Below are 15,529 nucleotides of genomic sequence, written 5' to 3'. Positions count from 1 at the left end.
AAAATAAATAGTTTTTCTACTAACGATGTAGATAAGAGAAAGTTTTAGATTCGCGAAGATTTTCAATGTTGGAATTTAGACAGACTTAACCCATTCAAAAATTATTCACTTTCATTTTCCTTCGAAGACAAGTGGAAATCTTAACTAAAATACATGGTTATAAATCATGAAAACAAATTCAATGCAGATCAAAATGAAGAGTTTTTGATAAATCATTCATTACTACCTAAAATTGAAATGCATTTGTATTTAGGCTCAAAATGTATGTTTTAATACATTTTGAGATTTGCTATATGTTACACCTGAAACTATTGACAGGTGTAATAACTAGAGGGGGGGGGGGCTTGGACCTCCCTCTGCCCTCCCCTAATGGGCACCCATGTGCTTTCAGAAATTATTCTCCCTCTTCACCTAACGTTGATGACTAAATAGGAAAAATAGTTTCGCTTCTATTCAACTGGTGAGGCCACTTGTGCTCCGTTTCGTTCTCTATGTATTCGCTATGAGAAATAATCTTTGTCTTTTAAATAATTGTCCAACAATTGTGAGCAACAACATATAGTTTTTAGCTGGAGGTTCTTTTCAACCCGAAAACGTACAAAGTAAAAAATGAAACATTTTGGATGTAAGAGACGTAAAACGCTCCCTACGTACACGAGTAAAGCACGGTGATTATATTTTTCACGAACTCGCCTGCCCCCCCCCCCTTCCGGTGACGCTACTGTATTAGTAAAATTAGATTGAAACATAAATTTCTACTTACTATTAAGTACACATCGATGGGCTCCGTGAAAGGTTTTAGTTCGGTGGTCAATAACACAATTCTTATGTACACTGAAAAAACACGAATGTCATTACTTTCGACGAAATGGCCATTTTAAACATAGAGTTAATGATTCAAAAAGTAGGGTCTGGTGGGGGAAAGTGGTCAATGGGGTAAAGTGGTAATACGTCAAATAAATAGCTATAGCTTGGAAATAAATGTTCGAATGAATGTGAAAATTTTATTTCAGAGTAGGGCAGTTAGAAACTACATTTTGAATATAAAATTTTACAACTTGAAAAATTTTATTTGGTAAAAAAAAAATATTTTGCGTGAATATGAAAAATTTTTAAATCTAAACACCTCTTTTAACTTCCTTGGGAAATTTTGTTTGTTAGAATTATGAACAGATTGACTGCACAGGAAGATTCCTACATGTCTAAAGAACTCTTACTCATTAGCAGTTAGCTGAATCTATTTTAGATAATTTTTTATAACAATTTAAGTAAGATGGGGTAAAGTGGTCATAATATTAGGCTTAACGAATATTGTTCTTCTAATGTCACTGAATCTTTAAGTATAAGGCAGATACAAATTAAATATTAATTTTACTTAATATGTATTGTTTTTGTAGGAAACGAGATTAAATATACGAGTATATGCGTATACATATGCATGTATACTCGTGTAGGCACCTACATAGACGTATTCACATAAATGCTCCAATAAATACGTATATGTGTATTTTTTATCCATACAGCTATACATTCTACTATACACGTATATGCTCGTTTATACTCGTATATATACGAACACTTATATACTCAGGTAGACACGTATATACGCGTGTGTACTCGAGTAAAGACACATACAAGCATAAGAAATACAAGTATACAGGGTGAGTTTAAACCCTTCAGCAAATTATTAAAAGGTGTTAGAGGGGAGAATAAGAAGAAAGAATCATAAGGAACATATGGTCACAAACACAATGCTGACGCGCTACATGAACGCAAAGTCAGAAACTGATGGATGCAAAAAAAGATCACAAATTTATTACACAAAGACAATTTTACACAACATTTTAGGTCTTAAAAAAGTTTTAAAGCGTTTGATGAAATTTGCGGTCTGCAGCTGTAATACATGCGTCGCATTCACTGATGTGTTGCAATAACACATGTCGGTTGCAATAACGAGACTTTTGAAAAGCTAGCATCAGCCGCTGCGCCTTTGTTGCGATGCGTGTATTAGAGCTACTACAGGCCGTAACTTTTAACAACTGCTCTAAATATTTTTTTAAAACTAAAATGTTAGGGAAAATCATTTTTGTGCAAAAAATTTGTGCCCTATTTTGCATCCATCAGTTTCTGGCTTTGTGTGCATGTAGCGCGTCAGTGATGATAACTTTCTTATGATTCTTTGCTTCTTATCCTCCCCTCTCACACTCCTTTGATTTTTGCCTAAGAGCTTAGATTCACTCTGTAGGCTGACATGTATATAAGCGTATATTCTCGTGTATACAAACATGCTCTGGTGTATACACGTAAATGTACGTATATACGTCTATACAGGTATAAAATCGTGTTTACACTTATTCATGCGTATATACTCGAGCTTCCATATTATACATACGTGAGTAGAGAGGTACCCCACCCCCCCAAAGACGCACTGGATTTATCCACGAATTAACTCGTGTATACCCGTATATGTACGTACACTTATATATGTGTAGATACGTCTACTATACACCTATATACTCAAGTACGCACGTATTTTCTCGAGATACAAGTGCATACGCGCATATGATGTTCGTTTATACGCGTATATACACGTGACACGTATATACTTGTGACACGTATATACGTGTGACACGTATATACGTGTGACACGTATATACGTGTGACACGTATATACGTGTGACACGTATGTACTCGTGTAGACACTAATACACTCCTATAGGTAATTACGTATACATGCTTATATACATTCTTATATACACGTATATACTTGAGTAGGCACGTGCATGCATGTATCTGATGTATACCTGTATCTACTCATATAGAAATGTGTTTACTCGTGTATAACAGGACACGTATATATTCGTGTATACACGTATGTACTAGTGAATATACTTGTAACTACAAAAACAACCGAAATATGCAAGTATTAGGGTTATTTATAATGGTTTTGCGTCTATTTTTAACTATGACCACTTTACCCCATGCCATGACTACTTTCCCCCACCCCATGGGGTAAAGTGGTCATAAAAACATAGGAAAAAGAAAGTGCTATAAAACTACTAAAATCAATATTTTTCTTCCTAAAATTCAATGTACCGTGTTCTTTAATAATGCAATGTAAAAAAACAACAAAAAAAGTTGAAGTGTTTAAAGAATTTATTGTATTTACTATCCACCTAAGTTGAAAATCTACGATTTTATGACCACTTTACCCCACCAGACCCTACTAACCCAATTAAAATGCGGAGTGCGCTATTATTTTAGTTTAATAAAGTTAAAAAAAATTTTTGTAATACAAAATTAGTCTTAATTGACATTAGTTCATTTTTCTTGAAAAATGGCTCATATTTTAAGAACAACATTCATTTTCTAAACAATGACAATAATATCAAGATAATAGAAAAAAAATCAGGCTTTCCGAAAATGATTTCTATCACTGATCAATAAAACTAGTGTGTATTTTACCACAATGGTCGAAATGTCATTTCATGATTTTTTTTCTAATGACTGCCAAGGGCTTCAGTAGTGGTTTTACAGGTCAACAGGACAACTCACAGGATCCAGGAATGGGAAGTGGCTTTTTTTTTTTGGAAGGTTTAATATCTATCTCTTTAAAATATCATACGAACAAACATAAGTCAACAAGAATTTGATTATTTCAATCATTGAAAAATAGAAAAATTGAGTAAATTGAAGTAAGGGTACCTCTCTTCAAGACTAACAACTTTTGAGGGATAAGTTCGATTCAAACCTAACTGTTTTCATGTTTGCAAACTCTTGGCTAGAACTCGTCATTATCATACTCAATGTTTTGATTCATCTACTTTTGTTTAACTTTGAACAATTTAAAAAGTGTTAACATTAGCACCAATGGTGAAATTGGAATCCTATATGAAGCCTCGTCCAATAGATGGATTTTCTTCGAAAAAACTTTAGTGGAAAGATCTTCTAACGAATGCAATGTACGAAGAAAAAGTTGTTTGATTTTGTTGATAAATATCATTTGCAAATTTAAATGTATAGTATAAATATATATTTTAAAAAATTTAGTTTGATTTTTAAATTTTGAACGTTTTATACTCCACTTCATTCGAAATTATGGGTCAAATCAATTAATTTTTACTCATAAATCTTCCAGAACTTATTCTATACTCCTCAAAGAGATCAACAAATTATAAGTCTCTGGTTTTGAAAATGAATGTAGATTCAGGAATTTTTACATTTGCAGTGATAAGTCTCTGTTTTTGAAAATGAATGCAGGTTTAGGGATTTTTAAATGCAAACATTTCGGCAAATAACGATAAGAAAAAAAAATGAACGCAAAAACTAGAAATAGAGCTAATAAAACCCATGCAATTAAGGCTTTTTTGAACCAAATGTATAGACGTCAATGCACTCATAGCAGATTGTATGAAACAGTTGTTGAAAAAAAAACCCAGACAGGTGTGTTTGTTTGATTGAATCCCACGAAAGTCTGTAAATAATAAATAATGAAGATATTTGAATAAGGAATACTAAGAACAGAGTCTTGTAAAAGTGGATTTACAAAGGACAATCTCATGATTATAAACCCTCAACTTCAAACAAACATGAAATGTATGCCACTCGGACTGGTGGTTATTTTTCTATAGAAGAATACCAAAAAATGATGAGATAAAACCGGATATAAACCGGGTTTGAGATGTTGATCAGTTTTACATTAAGGATTAAAATCCGTTTACTTGGAAATTCCAAATCGTTAAATTACAAAAAGGACGATATTGGACTTAATGCATCACCTTCCATGTAATAAAGAATTGAAATTCCACTCCTTCTAATGATACCATTTGATTCTGAAACATTTCGGAAAGCTTTTCAAGTTTAATCAAAAATTAACTTTTTCAGTTACATGCTAACCTCTCATTAAATGATCAATATGTAAGTAAATCTGTTCGACGATAGGAAAAAAAAATATATGAAAATTTATTTCAAACACTGAAATAACTGTACAAAACATTTGCTATGCAAAAAACTGCGTTGATCAAGCTCCAAGTTACAGTAATGACAATTTCGTATTTTTATGAGAACTAGTCGCAGGCGGGGCTAGATGCGCAATTCACTTTTTATGCCATTCTGTGAAGTGAAGTAATTCGGCTCACTTTAACTTGCTCTGTTTTAGTGATGGGCATGATCGAGTTCTCATAAACGAATCAATCGATCATTCAAGATCACCCGAGGACTCGATTATCACGAGTTCTCGATTATCACATCTCGAGTTCTCGATTATCGTATTTCGAGTTCTTCACTATCACAATTCTCGAGTTCACCCCTGTAAAAGTCAACTCGATTCTGAAAAAGCTCAGAAGATCAACTGCTCGAGAACTCGGTTTGAAACATCTCGAAATCTCGATTAAAAATAATCGAGAAGTAAATCACTTGAGATTTCGACTCGAAAGATCTCAATTGTCAATCGCTTGTGTTCTCGATTTTGAAAGATATCGATTGCAATCGCTCGAGTTCTCAATTTCAAAAGATCTCGATTATCAACAGCGCAAGTTCTCGATTTCAAAAGATCTCGATTATCAATCACTCCGATTATCAGAAGTACTCGATTCCCGAGATGTCGATTATCGCAATTACACTCATCAGTGGTCTGTATATACAAGTATATCTGATTGTTCGGGCTTGATGTTTAATATGCTTGATTCTAATGGCTTGTACTATTATTTTTGTAACTTATTTAATTATTCAAGAATGAATAAATGAGACCGTGAGAAGCAAAGATATGTAAGTGGCAAAATTGAAAATTTGGAGATAACCAGTACACATGGTAGGTGAACCTCTCCTCTGTCTTGGGGAAAGAGATGGTTTTAGATGCCCTGGTAGTTGCTGCTGTACAGCATGATTTAGAAAAAAAATTCAATGAAAGCCTACCTAGGATGTTATCTTTAAACGCGTTTTACTCAAAACTTGAAAATGTCCACTTACATCTCTTTGCTTCTCACTGCCTCAAATGTGCTTGCTACTTCACTGAGTAATAAAATACTCGTTTCACACATTCACTTTTTTTTTTACGAAAAGAATGCCGCCTTCATCAGCTGCTTAAATAATTCGGTGTGGTTTAATTTTTTACTTACTTGTTTGCTCTAAATTGTAGACTAACTGGTTCGTCTGAATAAGAATAGTGAGAAAACGCTCCGAGAAGGACAACTCTGTCTCATTGCTGAATCCGGAGCCCCCAAGCTCACCGTTGACATTCCCTTCGACTCGGAGTAGGTAATTGCCTGGAATGGCGTTGAAAGGAACCTAAAACGAGAGAGAGAAAAATTGAGCCACTTGAAAGCAACTAAAAAACTGCATTAAATGCATAATTGTTAAAGAATGTTGAAATAAGAGCTGTAAGCGAGAAAAAGAAACCGAAAGTGTAACCATGTCACATAGTGGCTCTGATTACTGCGAAGCAAATGACTTTTATGTATGTATTTACCAATATGTGATCATTATTAAAATTTGTGATACTATTATTTATTTACGGTTTTCATATTATAAACAATTTGGATGAGAAATAAATATTCTGTTTTACTCTCTTTTAAAAACTTCAATATTTTTACAATACGAAACTATTACTAGAAAAATATGATTTTTTAAAATAAAGTCCTCAATTGAAGCAAAACAGTGTAGAGGAGTAAACTTACGATCAAAGAGATTCGAGTAGAGCGACCAGTGAATGCATACATCCCAGTAAACGAACAGGTCGTAATTTTTTCAAAGAAAATAAGATTTCAAAAGTTTTGCTGGCATTAATTGGCAATAGTATCTCCCTTCCGAAATCTATGTAATTCCAAAAAGAAAACAACTACATGCACGGCTTTTATTTACAGTTTTTTCTTCCTAATTAGTGACAGTGGTTGGACTCGTTCATTTTACTGGGCTGTTACACTTCTTTTTATAGCCTCCCCCTCCCCCCCCACACACAAAAAAAAAAAGCTGAATCAAAACCTCTAAATACTTCGCACATCAAAAAGCATTATTTTAGTTTCATGCAATTCCAGTTTTTGACGATACAGTAGAATCCCGAAAACTCGGTCTAATGTTAATCGCAAAATGACCTAGTTTGAGAAATACCGTCAGTTTGTTGTTCTTGAATATAAAGCTAATATTTTGGGCAACACACTCATGGTACATAAAAATAATGGTAAAAATTTCACTGGATTCCATATTTTTTCTTCATTGAATGGAGAATGCGTATTTTGAAATTATTACACTATTAATTCTAGGGATTATACACTAAAAATTCTAATTTACCTGCAGTGTATTGGTATACATTTTACGGCAGCTGATCACATTTCAAGCGTTTTTATTCAAGTTCATTAATAACTCTTTCTACTCATATTTTCGTGCAGCAGTTTTTTTCTTGATGAACAAATAGCAACCGTCAAATCACTGCTTCCCAGAAGAGTAGAAAAGACTTTCATTTTCATCAGAGCACGTTTTCTCTATTTGAAATCATGCTATTTCAATGCAAGTAATAGTTATTTCAAGGTATCATTAGTTTATTTTCTCCAAGCGTGGACCTAGAAAGGGGCCATGGAGAGTCATGATCCTTGATCGACCAATTTCGTCGGCATTTTTGGGGACATTTGTTCGCCAGTTTGATACCTAAAATAATGTTTACTGAGCAATTTTAAATCACAACCTCCTATTTCCTTTCCGAGGGCTCACGAATTCACCTCATAAATACCTTTTAAAAGGTCTTTTTTTCAGGTTATGAAATGCTATACAAATCAATATTATTTGTTTCAACTAAACGATAAAATTCACTTCACGACCTACTGTCAGACGAAACAAATCTAAAGGGCAACCACCACTCACTTTTATGATCCTTTTCCTGCAAAACAGCATTTTAAAAGTCAAAAATAGCTTTTTTTTCTTTATACATTTAAGCGAGGATATCTCCGAAATGAGAATCAACTTCACTTTTTTATAAATCATTTTTCAATTCCCACAGGTACAGCTACTTGAATCTTAAAAATTCCGAAGAAAAAATTTCTTGTTTATCAGTGTTATTAATTTATTTGTTTGAAGTTAGAAACATATTTGAAAATCAAACGATTTTCATTGTATTTCACAAAACATTTAATATCAACCAACAATATAATTTTTAAGCAATTTTTTTTCACTTGTTAAGTTATTTTTGATCCCAGCAATCTTTTACTGAAAATAACATCATCCCACAAGATCTAAAAGTAGAAAAGCAGTAAAGAGCTAAAGATAAAAACTATTAGCTATGTTTCCAACAGCTTAGTCGATAAAACACTCAATAACCACATGATTTAATGATAGTTAAATCATTTAAAATGGTACTTATATATTCAAAGAATTATTCTATGCTCCAGCTGTGCTAATGTTTGAAAAGACCTTGATTGTTGGTATGAAAAAATGGGAGGTTAAACTTCATTAGCATATTTGTAAAACAGGAAATATTAGTTATTCCAACAGCAATAGGTTGAGAGTGAGGTTGATTTATTTGCATGAGTAGCCTCCTACAAAGTGTATGTCGTTTTCAAACGCCTGTTTATTTTGAACCAAGGTACTTCCGCCTTTTATTCTTTAACTTTTTCTCAGATTCTTCTTTTCTTTAAACTTATTTTGCTTTCAGGCAAAACAAGCCCCACTACAAGGAAAATTTAGATTGTGTCGTGTTTCTCGACATTCAATTAGAGACTCAAACATAAGTTCTGTCGCTGTGAATCCGGAAATTAGCTTTATTTTCTCCTATCACCCACTGATTTTGAGCAAAATCGCAAATTCTAAAACTTGCAATTTAAAAATTGATGCTTCTAAATAGACTGCAAACTTTTAAAGTTAAGATTGAAGGTGGGGTTAAGAGGCCCATTGATCCCAAAGTTACAACTGAAAATCGTCCGAAAATGCTTAACTGCTTTTTCACTGAAAGTTTTTATCAAAAATTAATTTAACTTTTTGTAAATATGCCATTCCTTCTCAAATCCCTTATATACCTTTCTTTTATAACAAAATATTTAAAGCATATGTGTCCGAGAGTTTTTGGGATGCTAACGCTGTGTTTCTCTTTGTTTGTTTGTTTCTTTTTTTTTTTTTGTTCTCTACAAAAAGCCTTTCGTTTAATTTTTGAACCAACTTCCAAAAGTCTTGAAAAAGAAAATTTAAGTAACTTTTTAGAGTGTCAAATCTCCTTTTTTGTGCAAATATTGAGCAAACTAAACACGGAGCATATTAGGCGTAACAGATGCAAGCCGTTTTTTAAACTCCAGCAGTAACTAAATAAAAAAAAAAGTGGCCAAATATGGTGAACGATTCTTTTTCTCTTTCTACGCAGTATAGATATTTTGTTATAGATGATAATACTAGAGATATAGGGTTAAAAAAATTGGAGCATTGCAGCGATGTAGAAGAAGAATCGCACTCCATTCGTCATGTTTAGTCCAATTTTTTTCTGTGCTTTAAATATGACTGAGAGAAAAGTTATCTCTTACACTCACAATATTTAGTGTTTCTAATATTTGTAAAAACAAGAGCAAGTGTAACTTTTTGCTAAGTAACCATTTTTTTCCTCAGAAAACTCGGAAATGTATGAAGAAACTCAAGGAAGGGCACTCAGTGATAAATAATGACACATTTTTGAAAGAAATTACGTCAGCTATCCGATAACACTTGCAATCGCGTCCTTCACTGACTTGCACACCGATGAAGTTGAAAATTTCTCTTGATTTTCTCTATCCGGTTTGTGGTTTCCTAACTTTTAATTTCAAGAACCCCAAGAGGAAACATTCATAAGAGTGACTACCTGGCTTGTCACCAAATCGAAACCGGACTAGGAGTGGCGACTAGCCATAAAGTGTTCTTAGCTAATTCACAAAACACGTCGCATGGACTACACACAAGCACGACATTCGTGAATCAAAATACTTCTCCACTGAAATGAAGAAAATATATTTTAAATTTAGTTCTTTATAATGTTCTTTTGCAATCTCTTTAGTTTGCTTTCCTTACTGGCACACTTGTATAAGTCCATATTAGACTGAACGTTTTATCATCATATAAGAGCGAAAATCAGTGATCGAGTAACGCTCTGACGTCACCAGCAATGAAGTTATTTTTAAAATGAATTACTTTACAATTGAGAATGTTTATTGAATTTTGTGTCTATTTTACGAGAAAATAGTTGGGATCCGTGATATATATTTTTTTGACTGTTGCCAATTTGTTGGCACCAAAAAGAGTTAATGTACTTCGACCTCGCTGATTTTGCCAGAAAAGAACAATTGCCCTAAGTCATGCGACCCGAAATTTCAATGATCAAAACATCCCCAAACAGGCAGTTTCTTCACTCAAATTAAAAAGAAATTTTCACTCGTCACACCTTGACAGGCAATTTTCTAGTTTAAAAATAATCATCATTTATATTTATTAAAATGGCTGTAGTGTGTATATGTGTTTGTCTGTTCTCTATACAAATACACAGTTTACGTCGGATCTTTGCCAAATTTGAAACAGTGGTCTTTTGATGCTCAGAAATTCATATAGGGGAATTTTTGCCTCCCGAGCGAGTGAGGTGAAGCCGTCATAGGGAGGGGGGATTCATTATACAAATCCTGTTTTTGTCGGATCTTTGCCACATTTGTCACAGAAGTTCTTCGATTCTTAGGAACTCGCATGTGGGGTTTTGTTCCCCGCCCCTAATGAGGGATTTAAGACAGAAAATCCGTGAAATGAAATGTTTACGCCCATTAACAACAATGGCTGAATTTTTAGAAATTTCAAAAAAATCGAAAGAGATCTAAATTTGGAGTCATAAAATTGCTCTTTTCTGCACGTCGTCGAGAAACTTTACGATATTTTTTTTTCTTTTATTTAAGCATGTTTGTTGAACATGCGTGCCTTTTCATAACTTTTATTTTCGTAGTAGACCGTACAACGCCGGCCAACGCTGCTAGTAAGACCAAAAAAAAATGGTTATCTCAAACATTACTTGTAAATCATTCATTTCACAAAACAGGAGGTTGAAAGACATGAATCATTTCACGACACTACTCCAGCTTTGAAACATAACTTAACTACTGCAATTTTTATGAGCTTCTCTAATGAACAGGTGCGTTCTGTAGTGAATGAATGGCCTTCTTTTCCGACATCTCTATTTCCCGATTTCATTTCATCTTTTGATGGGACGTGATGAGCTTTCCAAAGACCCGCTCTTCCTGTCGAATCCGGAACTCTTTAAATAAATGGTGGCAGATTATTATGTCCCGAAATAAAACACGCAGTCCTCTCATCGGATATCCCGTCGGACTTGATATTTCAATCGGAGTTGATCTTTCAGTTATGCCATAGCTGATGGCTGCCGAACAATTATGAAACGCATTAGGGCCAGTAGAGGTTTAATGTACAAATATACTTCAAAAATTTTGGGCATTATTTAATGTCAAGTCACAAGTAGTTGACGCTGCACTAGAGATTGGCACTTATAAAGAGACTGCGTTGCCCGCTTTTGAACGGTCTATTTCGATAGTAAAAGTTGTGTCGTGATGCATGTTCAACAATGTGGTGTAAACAAAAGAAAAAAAGGAACATTTCTAGTAAATGTGTAGAAAAAAAGCAGTTTTACGACATAATATTTAAATTTTGATTTCTTTGGATTTTTTAAAAACTCCAAGAATTTAGTCATTGTTTTTAATGGGCGTCAACATTCCGTTTCATAGATTTTCTGACAAAAATGCCCTATGTGAATTCCTGTGCATGAAGGAACAAATTCCTGGGCGTGAAAGGACCCCGGTGCCAAATTTGGCAAAGATCCGAGATGAACAGTAGATTTGCATAAGCTAGGACGGATCAAGAATTTTTCTAAGGAGGAGGTAGTTAATTTTTTAACTTGCATCTTACTACGTATCTGATTGACACATTTGAAGAAACATCTTTAAAGCTTCAATTTCGCAAAATGTCCTGGAGGATGACCTCCAAATTCTTCCTTCTAGCATCACAAAAGATCGTCTGAAATTTCCTTTTTGGAACTTCAATTCCAAAAAGTTTCCGAGCCCCATTCCTTTCCTCAACGTCATCAAATATGAACTACACTTGCCTTTTAGGACTTTTGGTTCAGAAAAATTTCCCGTGCAGGGCCCTTCAAGGGACGGGCAATCGCCCCCATCTCCCCTCCCTTGTATCCGTCCTTGTGTTTAAGGAACTTGCACGCATACATACAGCTATTTATGCATATACAGATGCTAATATATGCAGATTTTTTATACATATACCATTTATATTCATATAAGATGAAAAGTAAGCATTTTGAGTAAAAAAGCACAAAGCAGAATTAAATGCAGTTCATATGTTATTCACACTCTATTAGTTGCTCACCGTAAAATAAATAAATAAATAAATAAATAAATAAAAATAAAAAATAAAATATAAAAAAAGACAACTCGTAACACGAAAAGGTTTTTATTTTTATTATTATTTTTTATTTCCCTTAATTTATATTTTTAAAGTTTTCTTCCACTTAAAAAAAAAAAAAAAGATTGGCATTTTATTGTGTACAATACAGTATTCTAGACGAAGTCAACACATTTCATGTATCTCTATTGCAAATAGTACTTAAATAGAAAGAAATGTTTCATTTGTATATTCTGGAACTGTACCTAAATAGTTACAACAAATCATATTATAGAGAGTGTTGTATAAAATAAATTTTTCAGGATTGATTAAGTTTTTCCTAGCATGTTCAGTGTTCACTGCCCGTATTCCGGTACCACTTGGAGGAGTTGCAAAAAGAAAAACACACACACACAAAATTTAAATGAGTGCAATAAAACGAGAAATCGGGGGGGGGGGGACTTAGAGAGAAATTGGAAATTTTTAAGGGGGAAAAAAGCGTTGCATAATTTTAAACACAATTTTCATACTTTTCCCCAGATTAGAAGGCTTTTCAAATTGGGAAAAATGAACTTCGACCTGTATAATAGATACAAAAGGAATTTTCATGCTACAAAATGATCGTTTAGAAAGGAAATTCAGTGACTCGGGTTATCACTCGGAGTAGAGTTTTTCGATAGTAGCCGTTCAAATTATAAGCTATAGTTGAGCAATAACACCTCTGATCCCGCTTTGCACTTCGTAAGGAGTAGGGGGCTGTCCACAAATGATGCTGCGATTCAAGGGGGAGGGAGGGGTATCAAAAATTGTGACATCATGCATTTTATTAAAAGAGTTACGCTTGAGAAAAATGGCGTGACGTGTGATAAAGGAGGGAGGGGTAAGGTTAAGAGCGAATCTTTGAGACAAAGGGTGGAGGCAGGGGCGTATACACAAAACCATTTTCGGGGGGGGGGGGGGGGTCATGCGAAGAATGACCCCCCCCCTTTATTGATTTTATAAACAATGTAACAAAGCAGTGGGTCGAATATTTACTTTAAAAAATAATTGATGAATTGAAAAGATACTGTAACCGTTTACATTTTATGCGTAAAGGGTTTGAACACAATGTAAGTGGATTCGGATTTGGGGGGGGGGGGAGGTCATGACCCCCATGACCCTTCCCTTGTATCCGCCACTGGGTCGGGGGGGGGGGATCAAAAATGTTGAAAAAAAAAATACGATATAATCTAAAAACATCTCCTAGATCCACAATTCTGCCTCAATGATTCGCTAGTTTTCCTATTCTTCAGGAAATTTCTTATCGCTGTTTTGAAGTAACAGCAATGAGCCGGGTTTTTAGTCAATGTGAATGAGCTCAAATTCTCTGAATTTGCAGGAACCTTTACTAAATCTCGATCAACAATCATTTAGGAAATAATGTAAGGTTAAGTTGGAAGGTTTATTACACATAATTTACGTCTGCAGCAAACGTAGTGAAAAAGGTTTAAAATTTATTACAAACAATCCATACCATAATCATATTATAAAGATAGTTCCATCCCTCTTTATTACCAAGTCTAAAAAATGTTAAATTATTTGTGATCTTTCAATTAAGAAGAATATATCAAAAATATTTTACATATCGCTTGTTTGGAAAAAGAGTGCCACAATACGAAATTTTAAATTTTTTTGTTTTTTTTTTTTTCGCTTAAAGGACGTTACCTTCTTCGGAAAATAATGACAGATTTTATGTTCTAATATTGACCACTGGAGAGCACAGCAAACTTACTTTTCTTAATGAAAATTACCTGAAGAGTGAAACTTCAAACGCTTCTGCTGTAAAATTTCATTTCTTCGTATTGTGGCACTCTTCTTCCAAATGTGCGATGGCGAATCTCCAAAACATTAAAAAAAAAACAAGTCTGTGAATAAAAGAAGTATATCGTCGCCTCAGAGCAACAGTAAGATACCTAATCCCAGAAATAACAACAAGATATCTTACTATTGCTCTGAGGCAACGATATGGGTGTGGAAACTTTTAAAAATTTCCGAAAAGTGATAAATTTCAAAAAATATGATTTTATTTAGAATTTCCAAGGAAAAAAAAATCGAGTGTTTTCTTGGAAAAAAAAAGGAAACTTTTTCGAGCTTTGCAACTCTAGTGCGAACTAAATCTTGAATCACCACCTGAAATCCAGAAATGCTTATTTTAGTTCTTGGAATGGATCCAATTCCAGGAAATCCAATCAATAGTTACCTGCATTACATCGAGTCATTACCACTATTTATATATTTCTGCGAAAAGAATCAGCCTTTGTTTTATTCACCCCATCAACTCAATTCTTACCCAATCTGTAATTAACGGAACTGTCCCTGCTTTTAATGCTCCTTGACTAACGGTTTTTCCCATTTTTCAGGAAATTTTTTCCCAGGTACAAACACCTTTAGATCGCATGCTTTGAGATTCACTTTATGCGCAGGTGGGAATCGGGGTAGAAAAGAAATTACAAAGATTTGCCACATGGTTGCAAGCTGCACAAACAGGTGCTGCCATTTGAAACAGCCCTCGACAGCGACACAACTGCAGTTACAGTCAAAGTAGAACTATGAAGAGAACATTTTTATCACATAACAAACATAGTTTTCTTCAGTTCAACGAAATCTAAAGTCGTTGAAAAAGAAAGATAAGGTACTAGCTTTAAAAGAAAATCTTCTCTGTTCATAATACATTTCCGATACTATGTGACGATATTACATTCAACAATAGCCTTGTATATGCTGCATCTTAAACCTGTAAACTTTGAAGCGGAATGACCATAGCCGAAGTAGCCACATTTCGTTTCATAAACGTTTTAAAACGCTGTCACAACTATTTTAAGACGTTTATAAAACGTTTAAGTGGTATGTGCGCTACCTGGGATAGATTGTAAAGAAGTACAAAACTACCTCAAAAATAAAACTAAAGCAAACATTTCCAGGAAAAAAACAAGCTCTGATGACTGACTTCCTTTGACTTCCATCACATGACTTCCTTTGACTTCCATCACATGACTTCCTTTGACTTCCATCACATGACTTCCTTTGACTTCCATCACATGACTTCCTTTTACTCCAATTTAATGTCACTTCCCCATTACTTGCAATTTTAATGTGATTCAAT

At 34.1% G+C, this 15,529-nt stretch overlaps 1 protein-coding gene across 1 annotated transcript in view; it reads right to left on the bottom strand.

Moving 5' to 3' along the window:
- Positions 1–15,529, bottom strand: part of LOC129231403 (CD109 antigen-like) — a 311,980-nt gene that overhangs the window by 130,777 nt on the left and 165,674 nt on the right. The window contains exons 4-5 of the mRNA XM_054865708.1: positions 6,117–6,285; positions 764–834 (exon numbers count right to left, since the gene is read on the bottom strand). Coding sequence (XP_054721683.1) covers positions 764–834; positions 6,117–6,285 — 240 coding nt within the window. The remainder of the gene's footprint in view (positions 1–763; positions 835–6,116; positions 6,286–15,529) is intronic.

This window comes from Uloborus diversus, chromosome 10 (genome assembly GCF_026930045.1).
Source record: "Uloborus diversus isolate 005 chromosome 10, Udiv.v.3.1, whole genome shotgun sequence".
NCBI lineage: Eukaryota > Metazoa > Arthropoda > Arachnida > Araneae > Uloboridae > Uloborus > Uloborus diversus.
This window is presented reverse-complemented; position numbering and strand designations above follow the sequence as displayed.